Source organism: Salvelinus fontinalis, chromosome 23, assembly GCF_029448725.1.
Source record: "Salvelinus fontinalis isolate EN_2023a chromosome 23, ASM2944872v1, whole genome shotgun sequence".
In the NCBI taxonomy this organism is placed as follows: Eukaryota; Metazoa; Chordata; class Actinopteri; order Salmoniformes; family Salmonidae; genus Salvelinus; species Salvelinus fontinalis.
This window is the reverse complement of record NC_074687.1, coordinates 9748389-9766238: the sequence shown is the minus strand read 5'-3', so window position 1 is coordinate 9766238 and position 17850 is coordinate 9748389. Positions and strand designations below refer to the sequence as shown.

Here is a 17850-nt window from a genome sequence, read left to right as displayed (position 1 = left end):
ATAAAGTTTGTTTTGATTCCTAGGGTCCCCCTGGTTCCCAAGGAGTGATTGGGCCCCAGGGTGAGGAGGGAAAAAGAGGAAATCGCGGTGACTCTGGTTCATTAGGACCACTGGGTCCTGTTGGTGAGAGGGTGAGTCTACCGTTGGCCTCTCTACTACTGAACACCTCTAGATTATAAGGATTAGGTCAGTGACTGTAAATTCAGACTTCTCAGGATGAATTTCAGCCCTCCATTCTCATTTACCTCAGTTCATTCTCCATGAATATGTCCTCAACCCTGTGCAGAAATGTATATTGTTTCATAGATTGTAATCTTGGTACCTGTATATCCTATGCTATGTGTCTTCTTTTCATATATTGATGGGCATGTGTATTACAGGGGTCTCCTGGTAACCGAGGTTTTCCCGGTGCTGATGGATTACCTGGACCTAAGGTACAGACAGATGATCAGAGATCTATTACAGCTAAAACATGTGCTCATTCGACCGGATTCTAAGGACTGGAGCCCCCAGCCCAAACCTAATTCACTATACTGTTTCTCCTGAAGGGTGCTCAAGGAGATCGTGGAACATCTGGCATATCTGGGCCTAAAGGTTCAGGAGGCGATCCAGGGCGCACTGGCGAACCAGGCCTGCCAGGCGCAAGGGTAATGTGAAGACATCATCTAGCTTTCCAAGATTCCCTCGTTAACTTATATCCCATATTTATATCTCAAAAACCCAAACGATGCTGATGGGAATCTGTCTTGGTCTACCACAAACTGTGGATCTTTGTTTCTGAAGCTCATTACCTTGTCTGTTGTTTTATAGGGTCTGACAGGTACCCCAGGAGTCCAGGGAGCCGAGGGCAAGCCAGGACCACTGGTAAGGTTGACCATAGTTGGAAAAAAAGAGTCTTTACACACATCCAACACATTCAACTTTTTTTTTTAACTGCAGAGAAAGTGATTGTCACAGCTCCAACAAGTGTTCTTAAATCAATTATTTCACTGATATACCAACAAGCTTTAGAGCGACAGGGTCTATTTGTCAGGCGATCAGTGAGTGGACAGCACCTCTTTTTGACCATTGGCGTCAAATGTCATAACACTGAATGAACAGCCAGAGGTAAGAATTGTGTTTGTGTCCTCTGTCTGAAGGGCCCAGCAGGAGAAGATGGCCGCCCAGGACCAGCAGGATCTATTGGAACCAGAGGTCCTGCAGGAACCATGGGAACACCTGGACCAAAGGGCTTTAACGTAAGGAACTTTGAAAGTTCTAATCTTCTCAGCATGTCTTGCTATCAAACTTGTCCTATCTCCTCATGACCTCTTGAATGACCCCTTGTCTTTCAACCCAAAGGGAGATCCAGGGAAAACAGGTGAACAAGGATCTCCGGGAGTGGCAGGACAAAGAGTGAGTGTCTTTGTCAATGAGCACTAAATTACTTCTGTCTTCGTACGTGTCTACAGAAACAATTGTGTTTATGAGGACGATCACTAATGATGACTTCCTGTCTAGGGTCCTCCTGGGAAAGACGGGGAGGTTGGCCCTGCAGGTCCCGCTGGACCTCCGGTAAGTCACCTGTTTGTCTCTGATTATTATGACTCCTATATAGTAGCATTGTGGTATAGACATTACCAATCTCATTTCAAAGTATGCTGTATCACAATATACTTATCTTGATGAACAATTGAGTGAAAATGTTCTGTAAACTGTTTGTCTGAAGGGTGTTGCTGGTGACAGAGGAGAACAGGGACCTCCCGGTGTGAACGGCTTCCAGGTGGGTTATCATACATTTTTACCAATGGCATTAAGAACGGTGAACTAGCTAGCATCGGCTGATTACTGAAAGTGTCAACAAAGCTTGTCACTTATATGGGATTGAACCAACTGTGCACTGTTGTTGTCATCTGAAGTGTATATGCTGTTGTGTTTCAGGGATTACCTGGACCACCAGGCCCCCCTGGAGAGTCAGGAAAACCAGGTGATCTGGTGAGTTTGATGAATAATATAATATCTTATACAGTATATGGCATTTACCAGACTTTTTTTTATCCAAAGTGATTTACAGTCAAGCATGCATACATTTTATGCATAGTTGACCCCAGAGGGAATCGAAACCACAATCCTGACGTTGCAAGTTCCATGCTCTAGTAACTGAGCACTTGCACAGTCTGAGTTAGCTGAAGTATATACCTAATAAGATAAATAGCTCCTCTGTTTTATGGGATGCAATCCTCATTGTATGATATCATGACATTTTAGATTGACTTTATTTGTCTTGTTTAGGGTATCCCCGGAGAAGGAGGTGCTGTGGGTCAAATTGGACCAAGGGTACGTTTACCATCTTACTAATATAAATATATGTTGGAATATATTGAACATACTGTATATACCATGCAGTATTGCACCAGACACACATATACATTATATGTGTCTGTTGTGTGACTGAAACCTGTTTTGTGTTTAAACAGGGAGAACGTGGAATCCCAGGAGAGAGAGGAGAACTCGGACCTCACGGTTTAGCTGGACCCAAAGGAATCCCCGGAGCACCAGGACCCGATGGACCAAAGGTATTTGTTGTCCATGCATAGAGATGTAATGTGGAACCTCAATGGAGGATTATGTGTTTTGGATCTTTGAAGCAGCAAATATGAAACTGATCCCATTGCTTTTTTCCCCAAAGGGTAGTCCTGGTCCTCACGGTGGAATTGGTGACCTAGGACCTCCTGGTCTTCAGGGGATGCCTGGTGAGAGAGGGATCTCTGGTCCTCCTGGGCCTAAAGGTGACAGAGTAAGTATTCACTCACTACCATATCTTACAATATCTTGTCTAGGGAGACGGTGTATTCATCTCATTATCTTATAATATCCTGTCTAGGGAGACGGTGTGTTCATCTCCTTATCTTATAATATCCTGTCTAGGGAGTCGGTGTATTCATCTCCTTATCTTATAATATCCTGTCTAGGTAGACGGTGTATTCATCTCATTATCTTATAATATCCTGTCTAGGGAGATGGTGTATTCATCTCCTTATCTTATAATATCCTGTCTAGGTAGACGGTGTATTCATCTCATTATCTTATAATATCCTGTCTAGGGAGATGGTGTGTTCATCTCATTATCTTATAATATCCTGTCTAGGGAGATGGTGTATTCATCTCCTTATCTTACAATATCTTGTCTAGGGAGACGGTGTATTCATCTCATTATCTTATAATATCTTGTCTAGGGAGACGGTGTATTCATCTCCTTATCTTATAATATCCTGTCTAGGTAGACGGTGTATTCATCTCCTTATCTTATAATATCCTGTCTAGGGAGACGGTGTATTCATCTCCTTATCTTATAATATCCTGTCTAGGGAGACGGTGTATTCATCTCCTTCTCTTATAATATCCTGTCTAGGGAGATGGTGTATTCATCTCCTCATCTTATAATATCCTGTCTAGGGAGACGGTGTATTCACATCCTGATATTACAATATCCTGGCTAGGGAGACAGTGTATTCATCTCCTCATCTTACAGTATCCTGTCTAGGGAGACAGTGTATTCATATCCTGATATTACAATATCCTGTCTAGGGAGACGGTGTATTCATCTCCTCATCTTACAGTGTATTCTGTCTAGGGAGACGGTGTATTCAACTACCTAATATTATTATATCCTGTCTAGGGAGACGGTGTATTCTTCTCCTTATATAACAATATCCTGTCTAGGGAGATGGTGTGTTCATCTCATTATATAACAATATCATGTCTAGGTAGACGGTGTATTCATCTCATTATCTTATAATATCCTGTCTAGGGAGATGGTATATTCATCTCCTTATATTATAATATCCTGTCTAGGTAGACGGTGTATTCATCTCATTATCTTATAATATCCTGTCTAGGTAGACGGTGTATTCATCTCATTATCTTATAATATCCTGTCTAGGGAGACGGTGTATTCATCTCCTTATCTTATAATATCCTGTCTAGGGAGACGGTGTGTTCATCTCATTGTATAACAATATCCTGTCTAGGTAGACGGTGTATTCATCTCATTATCTTATAATATCCTGTCTAGGTAGACGGTGTATTCATCTCATTATCTTATAATATCCTGTCTAGGTAGTCGGTGTATTCATCTCATTATCTTATAATATCCTGTCTAGGGAGACGGTGTGTTCATCTCCTTAACTTATAATATCCTGTCTAGGTAGACGGTGTATTCTTCTCATTATCTTATAATATCCTGTCTAGGTAGACGGTGTATTCATCTCATTATCTTATAATATCCTGTCTAGGGAGATGGTGTATTCATCTCCTTATCTTATAATATCCTGTCTAGGGAGACGGTGTATTCATCTCCTCATCTTATAATATCCTGTCTAGGGAGACGGTGTATTCACATCCTGATATTATAATATCCTGTCTAGGGAGACGGTGTGTTCATCTCCTTATCTTATAATATCCTGTCTAGGGAGACGGTGTATTCATCTCCTTATCTTATAATATCCTGTCTAGGGAGACGGTGTATTCATCTCCTTATCTTATAATATCCTGTCTAGGGAGACGGTGTATTCATCTCATTATCTTATAATATCCTGTCTAGGGAGACGGTGTATTCATCTCCTTATCTTATAATATCCTGTCTAGGGAGACGGTGTATTCATCTCCTTATCTTATAATATCCTGTCTAGGGAGACGGTGTATTCATCTCCTCATCTTACAGTATTCTGTCTAGGGAGACGGTGTATTCAACTACCTAATATTATTATATCCTGTCTAGGGAGACGGTGTATTCTTCTCCTTATATAACAATATCCTGTCTAGGGAGATGGTGTGTTCATCTCATTATATAACAATATCCTGTCTAGGTAGACGATGTATTCATCTCATTATCTTATAATATCCTGTCTAGGTAGACGGTGTATTCATCTCATTATCTTATAATATCCTGTCTAGGGAGACGGTGTATTCATCTCATTATCTTATAATATCCTGTCTAGGTAGACAGTGTATTCATCTCATTATCTTATAATATCCTGTCTAGGGAGATGGTGTATTCATCTCCTTATCTTATAATATCCTGTCTAGGGAGACGGTGTATTCATCTCCTCATCTTATAATATCCTGTCTAGGGAAACGGTGTATTCACATCCTGATATTATAATATCCTGTCTAGGGAGACGGTGTATTCACATCCTGATATTATAATATCCTGTCTAGGGAGACGGTGTATTCATCTCCTTATCTTATAATATCCTGTCTAGGGAGACGGTGTATTCATCTCCTCATCTTATAATATCCTGTCTAGGGAGACGGTGTATTCACATCCTGATATTATAATATCCTGTCTAGGGAGACGGTGTATTCATCTCCTTATCTTATAATATCCTGTCTAGGGAGACGGTGTGTTCATCTCCTTATCTTATAATATCCTGTCTAGGGAGACGGTGTGTTCATCTCCTTATCTTATAATATCTTGTCTAGGGAGACGGTGTGTTCATCTCCTTATCTTATAATATCTTGTCTAGGGAGACGGTGTATTCATCTCCTTATCTTATAATATCTTGTCTAGGGAGACGGTGTATAGCCGTCTGCGTATCCTTGTTTCTGTCTACTGAATGTGTATGATTGTTTTCTACTGTGATTTGTGTGGACCCTTGGAAGAGTACAGTAGATGGTGGTAGTTAAAAGTGGGCAAAGTAAACAATTAAATCATTATGATAACATAAGAATAGTATTATTTATCTGATTGTGACATGTGACATTCTCCATCATTGTAGGGAACCGGTGGAGAGAAGGGATCAGAAGGTACACCTGGAAATGATGGCGCAAGAGTAAGTCAAATTTACACGTGCATTTTATCTTTCGCTTTGATGCAACACAAAGAGGCATTGTGTTACTTCTTATTTTGGCCTAAAACAAATAGTTTTGTGCTTTGATCATGTGAAGACAGATAGCAGATGTTCTTATTTGAAAGGTGCTACAGTACCCCCAGGTGCTTACCCAGCTTATTCAAACAGTTGGCGAGCCATGCTAGCATGCAGTGATTGTGTCAGAACAGGAAAAGTGATCTGTACTGTAGGGTTGTAAAACAGCAACAGACACTTCTTTATAAGGGATTAGTTATTCTACAGTGGAATATTACAGTAGGAGTCAGCTCGGAAACATGAAGCTGCATGTTCTGTCAGAGAAATATGTCTGCTCATTTAATTGCACAAAGTCACAAAATGGATGAATATATTTCCTCTAACAAGACCTTTTCTCACCACAGGGTCTTCCTGGTCCTCTCGGCCCACCCGGACCCCATGGACCCAGCGGTGAAAAGGTAAAGACACATTTTTCCAAAAGCTAGAAAAATTTATTTAGCTAATATTTTTGTTGTGACACTAGAACAACTGGAACTTGTTGTAATTGCAGGGAGAAGCTGGACCTAAAGGCCCTCCCGGACCTCATGGATCAAGAGCGATGCCTGTGAGTGGACAACTTTACATTCAGTATAAAACCATACAGTGACACATTTACCTGGGAAATGATCATATCAGCTGTTATGGCATAATGATCTGTTTGTATTCTGTTCCACCAGGGAAACCGTGGTGAACCTGGTCCTATTGGTCCTGTTGGGTTTGGTGGGCCACCCGTAAGTCCTTCTTAATTACTGTAACCCAAGATGCCTACGACATGACATTCAATTGATTGTCTTAGCATCATACTAATACGAATATTAATACTACTACTACTACTACTAATAACACATGACATTTATAGAGCGCTTTTCATTTACAGATGTAAATAACGCGATTATAATAATTCATGTCGTACTGTATATCATACAGCGCATTCAGAAAATATTCAGACCCCTTAACTTTTTCCACATTTTCTTTCTTATTATTCTAAAATTATTTAAAAAATGTATTAAAGTGTTATTTTCCATCATCAATCAACACACAATACACTATAACAACAAAGAAAAAAATAGTATTTAGACATTTTTGAAAACTGAAATATCACATTTACATAAGTATTCAGACCCTTTACTCAGTCCTTTGTTGAAGCACCTTTGGCAGCAATTACAGCCTCGAGTCTTCTTGGGTATGACGCTACAAGCTTGGCACACCTGCATTTTGGGAGTTTCTCCCATTCTTCTCTGAGGATCCTCTCCAGCTCTGTCAGGTTGGATGGGGAGCTTCGCTGCACAGCTATTTTCAGATCTCTCCAGAGATGTTCGATCAGGTTCAAGTTTGAGCTCTGGCTGGTTCACACAAGGACATTCAGAGACTTGTCCCAAAGCCACTCCTGCGTTGTCTTGACTGTGTGTTCAGGGTCGTTGTCCGGTTGGAAAGTGAACCTTTGCCCCAGTCTGAGGTCATGAGTGCTCTGGAGCAGGTTTTCATCAAGGATCTCCCTGTACTTTGCTCAGTTCATCTTTCCCTCAGTCCTGACTAGTCTCCCAGTCCCTGCCGCTGCCAACACCATGCTTCACCATAGGGATGGTGCCAGGTTTCCTCCAGACGATGCTTGCATTCATGCCAATGAGCTAAATCTTGGTTTCATCAGACCAAAAAATCTTGTTTCTCGTGGTCTGAGAGTCCTTTAGGTGCCTTTTTGGAAAGCCCAAGCGGGCTGTCATGTGCCTTTTCCTGAGGAGTGGCTTCCGTCTGGCCACTCTACCATAAAGGCGAGAGGTAGCCTAGTGTTTAGAGCGTTGAACTTGTAACCAAAAGGTTGCAAGATTGAATCCCTGAGCTGACAAGGTAAAAATCTATCTATCAACCCACTCCCGAGGCTGTTATTGAAAATAAGAATTTGTTCTTAACTGACTTGCCTAGTAAAATACAGGTGAAAAAGGCCTGATTTATGGAGTGCTGCAGAGATGGCTTTCCTTCTGGGTTGACCATTGGGTTTTTGGTTACCTCCCTGACCAAGGCCCTTCTACCCCGATTGCTCAGATGGGCAGGCGGACAGCTTTAGGAGTCTTAGTGGTTCCAAACTTTTTCTATTTAAGAAATGATGGAGGCCACTGTGTTCTTGGGGTTCTTCAATGCTGCAGACATTTTTTGGTACCCTTCCCCAGATCTGTGCCTTGACAAAATCCTGTCTCGGAGCTCTATGGACAATTCCTTCAACCTCATTGCTTGGTCTTTGCTCTGACATGCACTGTCAACTGTGGGCCCTTATATAAACACGTGTGTGCCTTTCCAAATCATGTCCAATCAATTGAATTTACCACAGGTGGACTCCAGGATTAGACCCACCCCTTGTATATTAGCATATTATTAGACCTCCTTTTGTGTCGTCTCATAAAAAAAGTAGTGCCTTTGGGATGTTTCCAGCTCTTATGCTTATTTTCTTATTATCCTCATACAGGGTCCTGATGGGCAACCAGGAGTCAAGGGGGAGCTCGGAGAGCCAGGTCAGAAGGGTGACGCTGGTTCTCCAGGGCCTCAGGGCTTATCTGGATCCCACGGACCTCCTGTGAGTTAACATGTCACATTCTCTTGTGCTACATTGTCTCACATAGACAACAGATCAGGAGGGACAATCTCATACAACAATCTTCATCTCTCCGTAGGGTATTGTTGGTGTGGCTGGACTGAAGGGCGGCAGAGGAACCCAGGGTGCACCTGTAAGTTCATGTTTTACATTTTGATCAGTCTCTGGGGACTTTGACATGATTGTGTCCAGGTAATGCAACATACAGTTCAGAGAGTATATAAACATGTAATGAACAGTAATCATGTGGATCTTCTCATCTTTTCACTCGTAGGGCCCCACTGGTTTTCCTGGATCTGCAGGCAGGGTTGGACCACCAGGCTCAACTGTAAGTAATCACCAAACCACTTTTGGTTAGATTGATTAAATGTACCAATTCGGAAGTAGCCATCAGCTATCATTTCAATATGCCACTGGAATTGAATACTTTAATGATAACCACTTACCAGCTATTGTGAATGCATTTCACATTATTCTCAGAGAGATAAACAACAATAACAAAAATAACAACAAAATAACAACAAATTATGTTTGTGACAGGGTCCCATTGGAGAGGCCGGACCCCTTGGTCCCCCAGGGAAGGAGGGTCCTCCTGGCCTTCGTGGAGAGAACGGATCCCCTGGAAGACAAGGAGAAAGAGGCCCCCCAGGACCAGCCGGAGGCCCAGGAGACAAGGGAGACTCTGGGGAGGACGGACCCACGGTAAACTATCAATGAATAGCCACGTTTCTGAATCGGTTCCTGGGAGAATCTCAGTATCTGGGATAATCTCAGGGGATGCACATCACTAAGCCCTTGATAAGTTAAATTGGGTGTATTCATACAGGGCTAGAACAAAAATGTAAACCTCAGGAATTGATTGGACATTGTAAACTGGGTGGTTCGAGCCCTGAATGCTGATTGGCTGACAGCCGTGGTATATCAGACCGTCTACCACGGGTATGACAAAACATGTATTTTCTATAGCTCTAATTACGTTGGTAACCAGTTTATAATAGTAATAAGGCACCTTTGGAGGTTTGTAGAATATGACCAATATACCACAGCTAAGGGCTGTCTCCACGTTGCGTCATGCCTACGAAAAGCCCTTAGCCGTGGAATATTGGCCATATACCACACCCCCTCGTGCTTTAATTCTTAATTAACACATTGCTGTATAATACAATTTATCCACATTGAAATAAGAAAAATTATTAATAACCAAAATATCAGGAAACATCCAATTCATGAACTGAATTACAAGTTTGAGTCGTGTTGAATTGGACTGACCACAACCCTGGTACAGCACAATAACCAGTCAGGGTAAACTCCAACTGGATTTGTTTCCGCAGGGTCCTGATGGGCCTCCAGGTCCCGCAGGAACAACAGGACAGAGAGGCATTGTGGGTCTTCCTGGTCAGAGGGGAGAGCGTGGAATGCTGGGACTTCCAGGACCAGGGGTGTGTATTGATTTGGATCACACGTGACCACAATATGAACTGCTTCTACATTGCATGTTACAGTTCCCCTCATGGTTCCAATGCCCCTGTGGTGTTTGTAGGGTCCTCCAGGGAAACAGGGGACTGCAGGACCTGGGGGAGACAAAGGCCCCTCTGGCCCGGTCGGTTCTCCTGGTGCCAACGGACCCCGTGGCGATCCTGGTCCCGATGTAAGTTGACCCTTACACTTTTTGTGTTAACAAAACTCTTTACTTCACAAGTCACCATTTGTGTCCGGATCGTCAGGATCGTAGGCATTTCACCCTATTTCCTACTTCACAGTAGGACCGAAATAAAAAAAATAATAGATATATACTTATATATTTTGTATTACATTTTTAGCATAAATAACTTCTTGAACATATGAACTTTCATGTGCCTTAATTAGAAACCTAATTGGAGCAGTAAATATTAATAAAAATGATAAATTATGAGCCTAGTTTAACCAAGAAGAAAACACTGAGCTACAGTATAGGGGAACAAAGGCAGTCTCCATGATTGGCTGAGATAATGGAGGGGGTGAATAGAGAAACTACTTCCTGGAGGGCGATGCAATGCTGACTCATGCCTTTACATGTGAATTCTTAAAGAGATGGGTTGGGCTACGGCGTCAGGAGGGTGTGAACGATGGTAAATGGGCAAAAACAAAGCAGAGCTCTCCAGAGCTCTAAAGAAGCATAACTTCTCTTGTATGGAATGTATGCAGAATACCGTAGTTAATCACAATATTTATTTTGCTCCAGGGTCCTGCTGGATCTGATGGGCCTCCAGGCAAAGTTGGAGTCATTGGTCAAAGGGTAGGAAAGAGCTGAACACTTTTCATTTTCAAAACTGTGTCCAGAATGTCTCCTATTGTTTATTGTGCTTGACCAACTGTGTTGTAACAGCAAGACAAATTATTTTCAACCTTTTTAGGCGTGGCAATGAAATGGTTCTGATGACTTCCACAGGGAGAGAGAGGGGACCATGGTCCAGAGGGACTGATCGGGACCCCGGGACAACCTGGAACTCCGGGTCCAGTTGGTGCCACCGGGGGTTCTGGAAAGAGAGGAGACGCTGTACGTAATATGCCCTTTTCATTAACGTTGGACTTTCCCTGTCAATTCATGAGCATCCCATGATGAGATAAGATGGGGAAAGGAAAGGGTCATGGTAATGTGTACATATTACTGAATGAATGAAATGAAATGAATGACATTTTATTTTCGTGTCTAATTGCCAGTTGTCAAACCATCCCTTATGGGATTAATTGACACATGAACAAACATTACAATAATTCACTGGGATAATTCAGTGATAATTCTTCTTCTGGCGTTCTCTGCAGTTTGCATCGCATAAAGAGTGAAAAAATGTTGAAGACTAATAAATTATAATAATACAAAAAATAAATAGAAAAATCTATAAAAATCAATACATAAAAAATTGTAAATAATGGTATCCACACAATTTTAAATACAGAAAAATTAAACAGAAGGCATTTGAAGCCAGTTACTAATATACAGTATCTGACTGAGTCATGCTGTGGTCTTATTCAAACACAGGGTTCCAGAGGACCAAATGGTCCCCCCGGTTCAACAGGAAAGAGAGGGTTAACGGTAAGACCATCATCAACAGATGCATAATTTAAAAAGACTAAGGTTATCACTTCATTTGACTTGAATGACTATACCACCAATTTATCTTAAACGTGTATTCGATATCCTAATAGAAATCCCAGTCATTTGATTTTCCTGCGAGGATTCACAGAAATGATAACCCAGTATGTGATGGGTAAAACTACTAGACTCATGTGAGAACATACGTGTCGTCATATTTGTATGACGACACAATCACAAACAGAAATTAGCTTTCTTGTTTTTTCATTGGACTTCCCATAAAAATGTGACTGCACGGTGTCCTCCGCAACAACAGGGACCACAAGGACCCAGAGGTGATAAGGGTGACCTGGGAGACCGCGGAGACAGAGGACAGAAGGGACACCGGGGATTCACCGGTTTACAAGGTTTACCCGGACCACCGGTACGTCAAATCAATACATACAGTATCTGTAATTATATACCCATTAAAGTACTATCTGTCTTGATATTACATTTTGTATTTATTTTTATAGGGTACAACAGGAGAGCAGGGAGCATCAGGAATCGTCGGACCAAGTGGACAAAGAGTACGTACCATACAGGACACTCTTCTTTGATATTCCATGTTGTTAACCATGTTGTATTTCATGACTCATTAAAATGTATCTTTAATATGGTATGTTATGATAGGGACCCTCTGGACCAGTTGGACCACCAGGAAAAGAAGGGTACATCGGCCAGCCTGGACCAATGGGACCTCCTGGAACACGTGGAATTAGCGGCGAAATCGGACCTGAGGCATGTTGAGATGAGGGTCATTTCACCTATCATAACATGCTCTATCTTAATTTGACCAGTTTCTCACGGGCAGGAAAATCATTATATCATTGATGGACATTTTTGTCAGGGTTGATACATTTTTCGTTCGGGCAGTTCATGGCTGACATTTTTAGGTGGAAATTACACCTTTTAGAAACCCTTTTAAACCTTGAATACATTAGAATTTGAGATCAAATTAAGATAGCAGATCTGTACACTGATATAAAAAATATCTGGGAAGACTACATAAACATCATGATCATTTGGCACAATGTTAAGACACCTAATTTGTTCACACTTAAATAAAACACTATTACTTACCATTACTCTGTGGTTTCCAGGGACCTCCTGGAGAACCAGGCCCCACTGGTCTCCCTGGCCCTCCCGGCCCCCCCACAGCTGCCATGGATGACCTGTTTGGCGCCATGCAAGACTACGATGGCAGCCCCCTTCCCCCTCCCGAATTCAATGAGGATGAGGCTTTGCCCAACAGCAATGCCACCCAGCAGCTGGACCCAGGTGTCCAGGCCACTCTGAAGGCCCTCAGCAGCCAAATCGACAGCATGAAAAGTCCCGACGGCAGCAGGAAGCACCCGGCTAGGACCTGTGAGGACTTGAAGCAGTGCTACCCACTGAAGAAAAGCGGTAAGTTGTTGTTTCCATGAGGTGGGATGTACTAAACATCAAAAATCATCATTAAGGTGTTTTTTTTGTAGTTATTAGGTATTCAGACCATGTCTCAATCTTATTGTGGCAGTACTTCTACCCCTGAAGATGCCATGTTTTCTAACTCACATTTGAAATATCTCCCATGTGAAAGTAGCCAATAGTCTGGCAGATGGGATCTGATTCATGAGTAAATATTTGCTATTTATTTTTGAATGTGACAATTGTGGGACAATGTTCTCCTTCTCTGTTCCAGGTGAATACTGGGTCGATCCAAACCAAGGAAGCTCAGAGGATGCTATCAAAGTACATTGTAATATGGAGACGGGAGAGACTTGCATCTCGGCCAATCCTGCCAGCATACCTCGCAAAGTGTGGTGGAGCACCTCAAGGAATAAGCCTGTGTGGTTTGGAGCGGACATCAATAGAGGACAGCAAGTAAGAACAATGTTTCTACCCTGTAATACTCATATTCTTCTATAATTCGGGTTGGAAAACAACTCCAGGATCACTGGACATTCAAAATGAGGGAATTGTGCTCCTATGTATTCCTACCCAATTCTACCCCTAATAATAGGATGCAAGTATTTTATATGGTAGTGGGGTATTGCTGAGGGAAAATACTTATATAGCAAGACTGACCACGGGTGAAAGTTTTATAAATATGGCAACAGACACACATTTTACCATCACTGGTAATATTTGCTATGTAAATGTTACCTGTACATAGATAAAAAAACGACATTACTGATAACTGTTGATAACATCATATTGGAGTTTAATCTAAAAAGTGAGTTCGTCAAATGGTGCCAATTTTCCAACTTGTTTGTTTTCTCTTTTTGTGTACTCGCAGTTCACCTACGGTAACAAAGACCAGCCGGCCAACTCTGTCACGGTTCAGATGACGTTCATTCGTCTGCTCTCCAAAGAGGCTTCTCAGACCATCACCTACCACTGCAAGAACACAGTGGGCTACAAGGACGAGTCGACTGGGAACCTGAAGAAAGCTGTCATCCTCAAGGGGTCCAATGACCTGGAGCTCAAAGCAGAGGGAAACAGCCGCTTCAGATACACCGTGGTGGAGGACAGTTGTGGAGTGAGTAATACTATTATATTATACAGTATATATATATATATATATATATATATATATATATAATAAACTGGGTGGGTCAAGCCCTGAATGCTGATTGGCTGACAGCCATGGTATATCAGACCATATACCACAGGTATTACAAAACATGTATTTTTACTGCTCTAATTACATTGGTAGCCAGTTTATAATAGCAATAAGGCACCTCAGAGGTTTGTGGTATATGGCCAATATACTTTTATCTTTATTTATTTCACTTTTATTTAACAAGGTAAGCTAGTTGAGAACAAGTTCTCATTTACAACTGCGACCTGGCCAAGATAAAGCAAAGCAGTGCAACACAAACAACAACACAGAGCTACACATGCAATAAACAAGCGTACATTCAAGATACAACGGCTCAGGGCTGTATCCAGGCACTCTGCGTTGCGTCATGCATAAAGAAAATCCCTTAGCCGTAGTATATTGGACATATACCACACCCCCTCGTGCCTTATTGCTTAATTCAATTCTATTCTGTGGACGTTTTGGGTCCGTTTCAGTCTGGGTCCTGAAATGTTTAAATCGGGGTCGTCGCTGAAAACATTGACTTACTGAAGTCTTACTGATCCTTTCCCATTTCTTTCTCTTTACAGCAATCCAATGGTAACTGGGGCAAGACCGTGTTTGAGTACAGGACACAGAAAACAGCCAGACTTCCCATCATGGATATGGCCCCTGTGGACATTGGTGGTTCAGATCAGGAGTTTGGTATCGATATTGGCCCTGTTTGCTTCCTTTAAATTCCAACAACAACAGGAACGCATTGAAGACAATCCTGAGACTCTTGAACTATCAGCTGACACAATCAGCCTTGTACATACAAGTACTGCGGACTATTCTCGCCTCGTGGCAAGATATTTATTGTGCCTTTCCAACCATTCCCCATCGTAGTTGATATGTTTTCGCCCTGTGTATGTTAGATGAATGTTTGGGGAAACAAATAACAAGTAAGCAACATTTAGAAACTTTGCTTGCATTTGACAAATACATTATGCAAGGGATAATCAACGAGGGGCTATGGGTTCTCTGGAAAATAGTGAACGATGTGGAAGGTGTGTTCCATGATGGTCTAGCGGAGTGGAACTAGCATTCCTCTGAGTTGCATTATTTTCCAGAGAACGCATATAGCTCAGAATTGATTATCCCTATTATACCAAGGCTATAATTTAACACATTTACCTCTTGAAATGTGTTTAATTGATGTAGCCAGAAAGTTTACTAGACAGCTACAATTGTTGCCTTGGTAACCAAACAAACAGACCTGCTAGTTTAGCTAACCAAACCATCAATCTTAGCTTGTTATTATGAAAATCAAATTCAACAATGCCAATAGTTCTTTTAATTAGACTTTTGCTTTCAAAACCTGCTCAAACAGAACATGTAAGAATGAACTAAAGCCATTGAATTCTACCGTGCTGATATACCGTGCATAATAGAGAAATAATGCACGCTCTAGAATGCCCTTCAAGCCAATTAGAAATGAGTATTCAACGAATGCCATGGTATAAGAACATGATATTTCATCTATATGGTACAAAGATCCAATCCATTGATACTCTATTTGATATTATGCATAAAAGATGAAAAGCTGCCGTATGTCCTTGATCAATATGAATACTTTAAAAATATATAGTCATTAACTGCTGTTTGTAAGATGAGAACACCATTCTACTAGCAATAAGGCACGGGGGAAGGGTGTGGTATATGGCCTATATACCACGGCTAAGGGCTGTTCTTGGCAGTACGCCCCAAGGTGCCTTATTACTATTATAAACTGGTTACCAACCCTAATTAGATCAGTAAAAAGAAATGCTTTGTCATACCCGTGGTATATGATCTGATAGCCAATCAGCATTCAGGGCTCAAACCACCAAGTTTATAAAATAATATAACTACAATGGTTTATTCCACCACTGAGATCTCCTAAGCTCTTAATATTTTACATAATTTCTTTCATTTATGTTTATTCAACAACAGTTTTCAATGTAAACTGAACGTTTATGGTGCTATTGAGGAAATGACATTGTTCTTTTCTTTCCAGAACTGAAAAACAGTTTGAAATAACTGATTTCTGTATCCAAGTTATCCTAGATCTGAACTGACTCCATTGAATCCAAATTAAAGATCCAACCAGACTGTTGATTCCTCAGTGTTAGATACCAGTGGATTTATCAGTGTTAGCTACCTGTCGATTCCTCAGTGTTAGCTACCTCGTCTCCACAAACTGGGATGCCATGATTATGTGTAACCCTGTTCACAGGTTTGTTGCTGTCTGTAAGTGCTCCTCTCCCATATACAGTGCAGGGCAGGGTTAGGGACTACCAATAAAGATGGAGAGGTGGAATCAATGTCTCGTACACAGTGTGTGGTGATTGTCTTTTTAAATAATTGCATTTATTTTCAATTAGCGCTGGTCATTTTAACACTTTGAGTGTGTTATGTTTGTAATTCCTGATACTTTTAACATGTTATCTTTTAAATCGTGATCATTTTAACACACGTGTGTTGTTTTTTCTGCATGTCAGTAAGCCCTTTAAGTCACTTTCTCTTAGTCATCTTTTATAGCAGCTTTTTGAGACGAAGCCTATTTGCTTCATGTATTTTTTGCTATGCAACAAATTAAACAAAACGCTTGTCCCCAAAGTTCTTTTTTTTGTCATATTAATTAGCTACGGTTCTACTTTGTAGGGAAAAGCTGAGCCTTTCTGCATTTACTAAGCAATTTGTTTCCACAGATAAATATATACATTTTTACAGGAAATATTGCCGTAGGTATAAGGATATTACATGTGAATTTAACATTTATTTAGCTTTGTAATTATACATGTATTATGTCCATTGTGATGTTGATTTATGTCTCTCTTTAGTTTAGCTTTTCCTAAATCAACTTTCTAATTCCTTTGTTTTAGGAAACTTTCCATAATGACAGTATTTATTAAATATTTCAAAACTGTAAATATTCTGGTAGATTGGTCTGATTGCCTATGACCATCTCAGAGGCAGATCAATAGGATATTCTATCCTGGAACCAAGTCAGTTTCATCAACTGAAATAAATATTGAAAAGACTTTGTTCTGTGTTCATTTCAAAGCTAATTTGTTTATTAGTAAGACTTTTGTATTGAATGTTGCTGGAAGCCGGTCATCTTTCATGTTTACAACTAGAACAGTCCATTTCATTCCCTTTTATCAGTAGGCACACAGAAGGGATAATCTCAAAGGGTTAGGACCAATGGACGGGTTCCAAAAATGAATCTACACTGGCTTGCATAAGTATTAATCCCCCTTGGCATTTTTCCTATTTTATGTTGTCTTACAACCTGGAATTACAATAGATTTTTGGGGTGTTTATATAATTTGATTTACACAACATGTCTACCACTTTGAAGATGCAACATTTTTTTAAATTGTGAAACAAACAAGAAATAAGACAAAAAAAAAAAACTTGAGTGTGCATAACTATTCACCCCCTCAAAGTCAATACTTTGTAGAGCCACCTTCTGCAGCAATTACTGCTGCAAGTCTAATGGGGTATCTTTATAAGCTTGGCATATCTAGCCACTGGGATTTTTGCCAATTCTTCAAGGCAAAACTGCTCCAGCTCCTTCAAGGAGGATGGGTTCTGCTGGTGTACAGCAATCTTTAAGTCATACCACAGATTCTCAATTGCATTGAGGTCTGGGCTTTGACTAGGCCATTCCAAGACA

General features: G+C 41.0%; 1 protein-coding gene across 1 annotated transcript in view; it reads left to right on the top strand.

Moving 5' to 3' along the window:
* Positions 1-17212, top strand: part of LOC129820829 (collagen alpha-2(V) chain-like) — a 67800-nt gene extending 50588 nt beyond the window's left edge. Inside the window, exons 22-53 of the mRNA XM_055877830.1 lie at positions 24-131; positions 381-434; positions 549-647; positions 811-864; positions 1140-1238; positions 1342-1395; positions 1501-1554; positions 1709-1762; positions 1921-1974; positions 2272-2316; positions 2457-2555; positions 2669-2776; positions 5760-5813; positions 6251-6304; positions 6397-6450; positions 6563-6616; positions 8344-8451; positions 8549-8602; positions 8744-8797; positions 9010-9171; positions 9801-9908; positions 10010-10117; positions 10691-10744; positions 10898-11005; positions 11489-11542; positions 11859-11966; positions 12058-12111; positions 12215-12322; positions 12685-12988; positions 13266-13447; positions 13863-14105; positions 14738-17212. Of these exons, the coding sequence (XP_055733805.1) occupies positions 24-131; positions 381-434; positions 549-647; positions 811-864; positions 1140-1238; positions 1342-1395; positions 1501-1554; positions 1709-1762; positions 1921-1974; positions 2272-2316; positions 2457-2555; positions 2669-2776; positions 5760-5813; positions 6251-6304; positions 6397-6450; positions 6563-6616; positions 8344-8451; positions 8549-8602; positions 8744-8797; positions 9010-9171; positions 9801-9908; positions 10010-10117; positions 10691-10744; positions 10898-11005; positions 11489-11542; positions 11859-11966; positions 12058-12111; positions 12215-12322; positions 12685-12988; positions 13266-13447; positions 13863-14105; positions 14738-14884 (3054 nt within the window). The 3' untranslated portion in view covers positions 14885-17212. The remainder of the gene's footprint in view (positions 1-23; positions 132-380; positions 435-548; positions 648-810; positions 865-1139; positions 1239-1341; positions 1396-1500; positions 1555-1708; positions 1763-1920; positions 1975-2271; positions 2317-2456; positions 2556-2668; positions 2777-5759; positions 5814-6250; positions 6305-6396; positions 6451-6562; positions 6617-8343; positions 8452-8548; positions 8603-8743; positions 8798-9009; positions 9172-9800; positions 9909-10009; positions 10118-10690; positions 10745-10897; positions 11006-11488; positions 11543-11858; positions 11967-12057; positions 12112-12214; positions 12323-12684; positions 12989-13265; positions 13448-13862; positions 14106-14737) is intronic.
* The last annotated feature ends 638 nt before the right edge of the window (positions 17213-17850 follow it).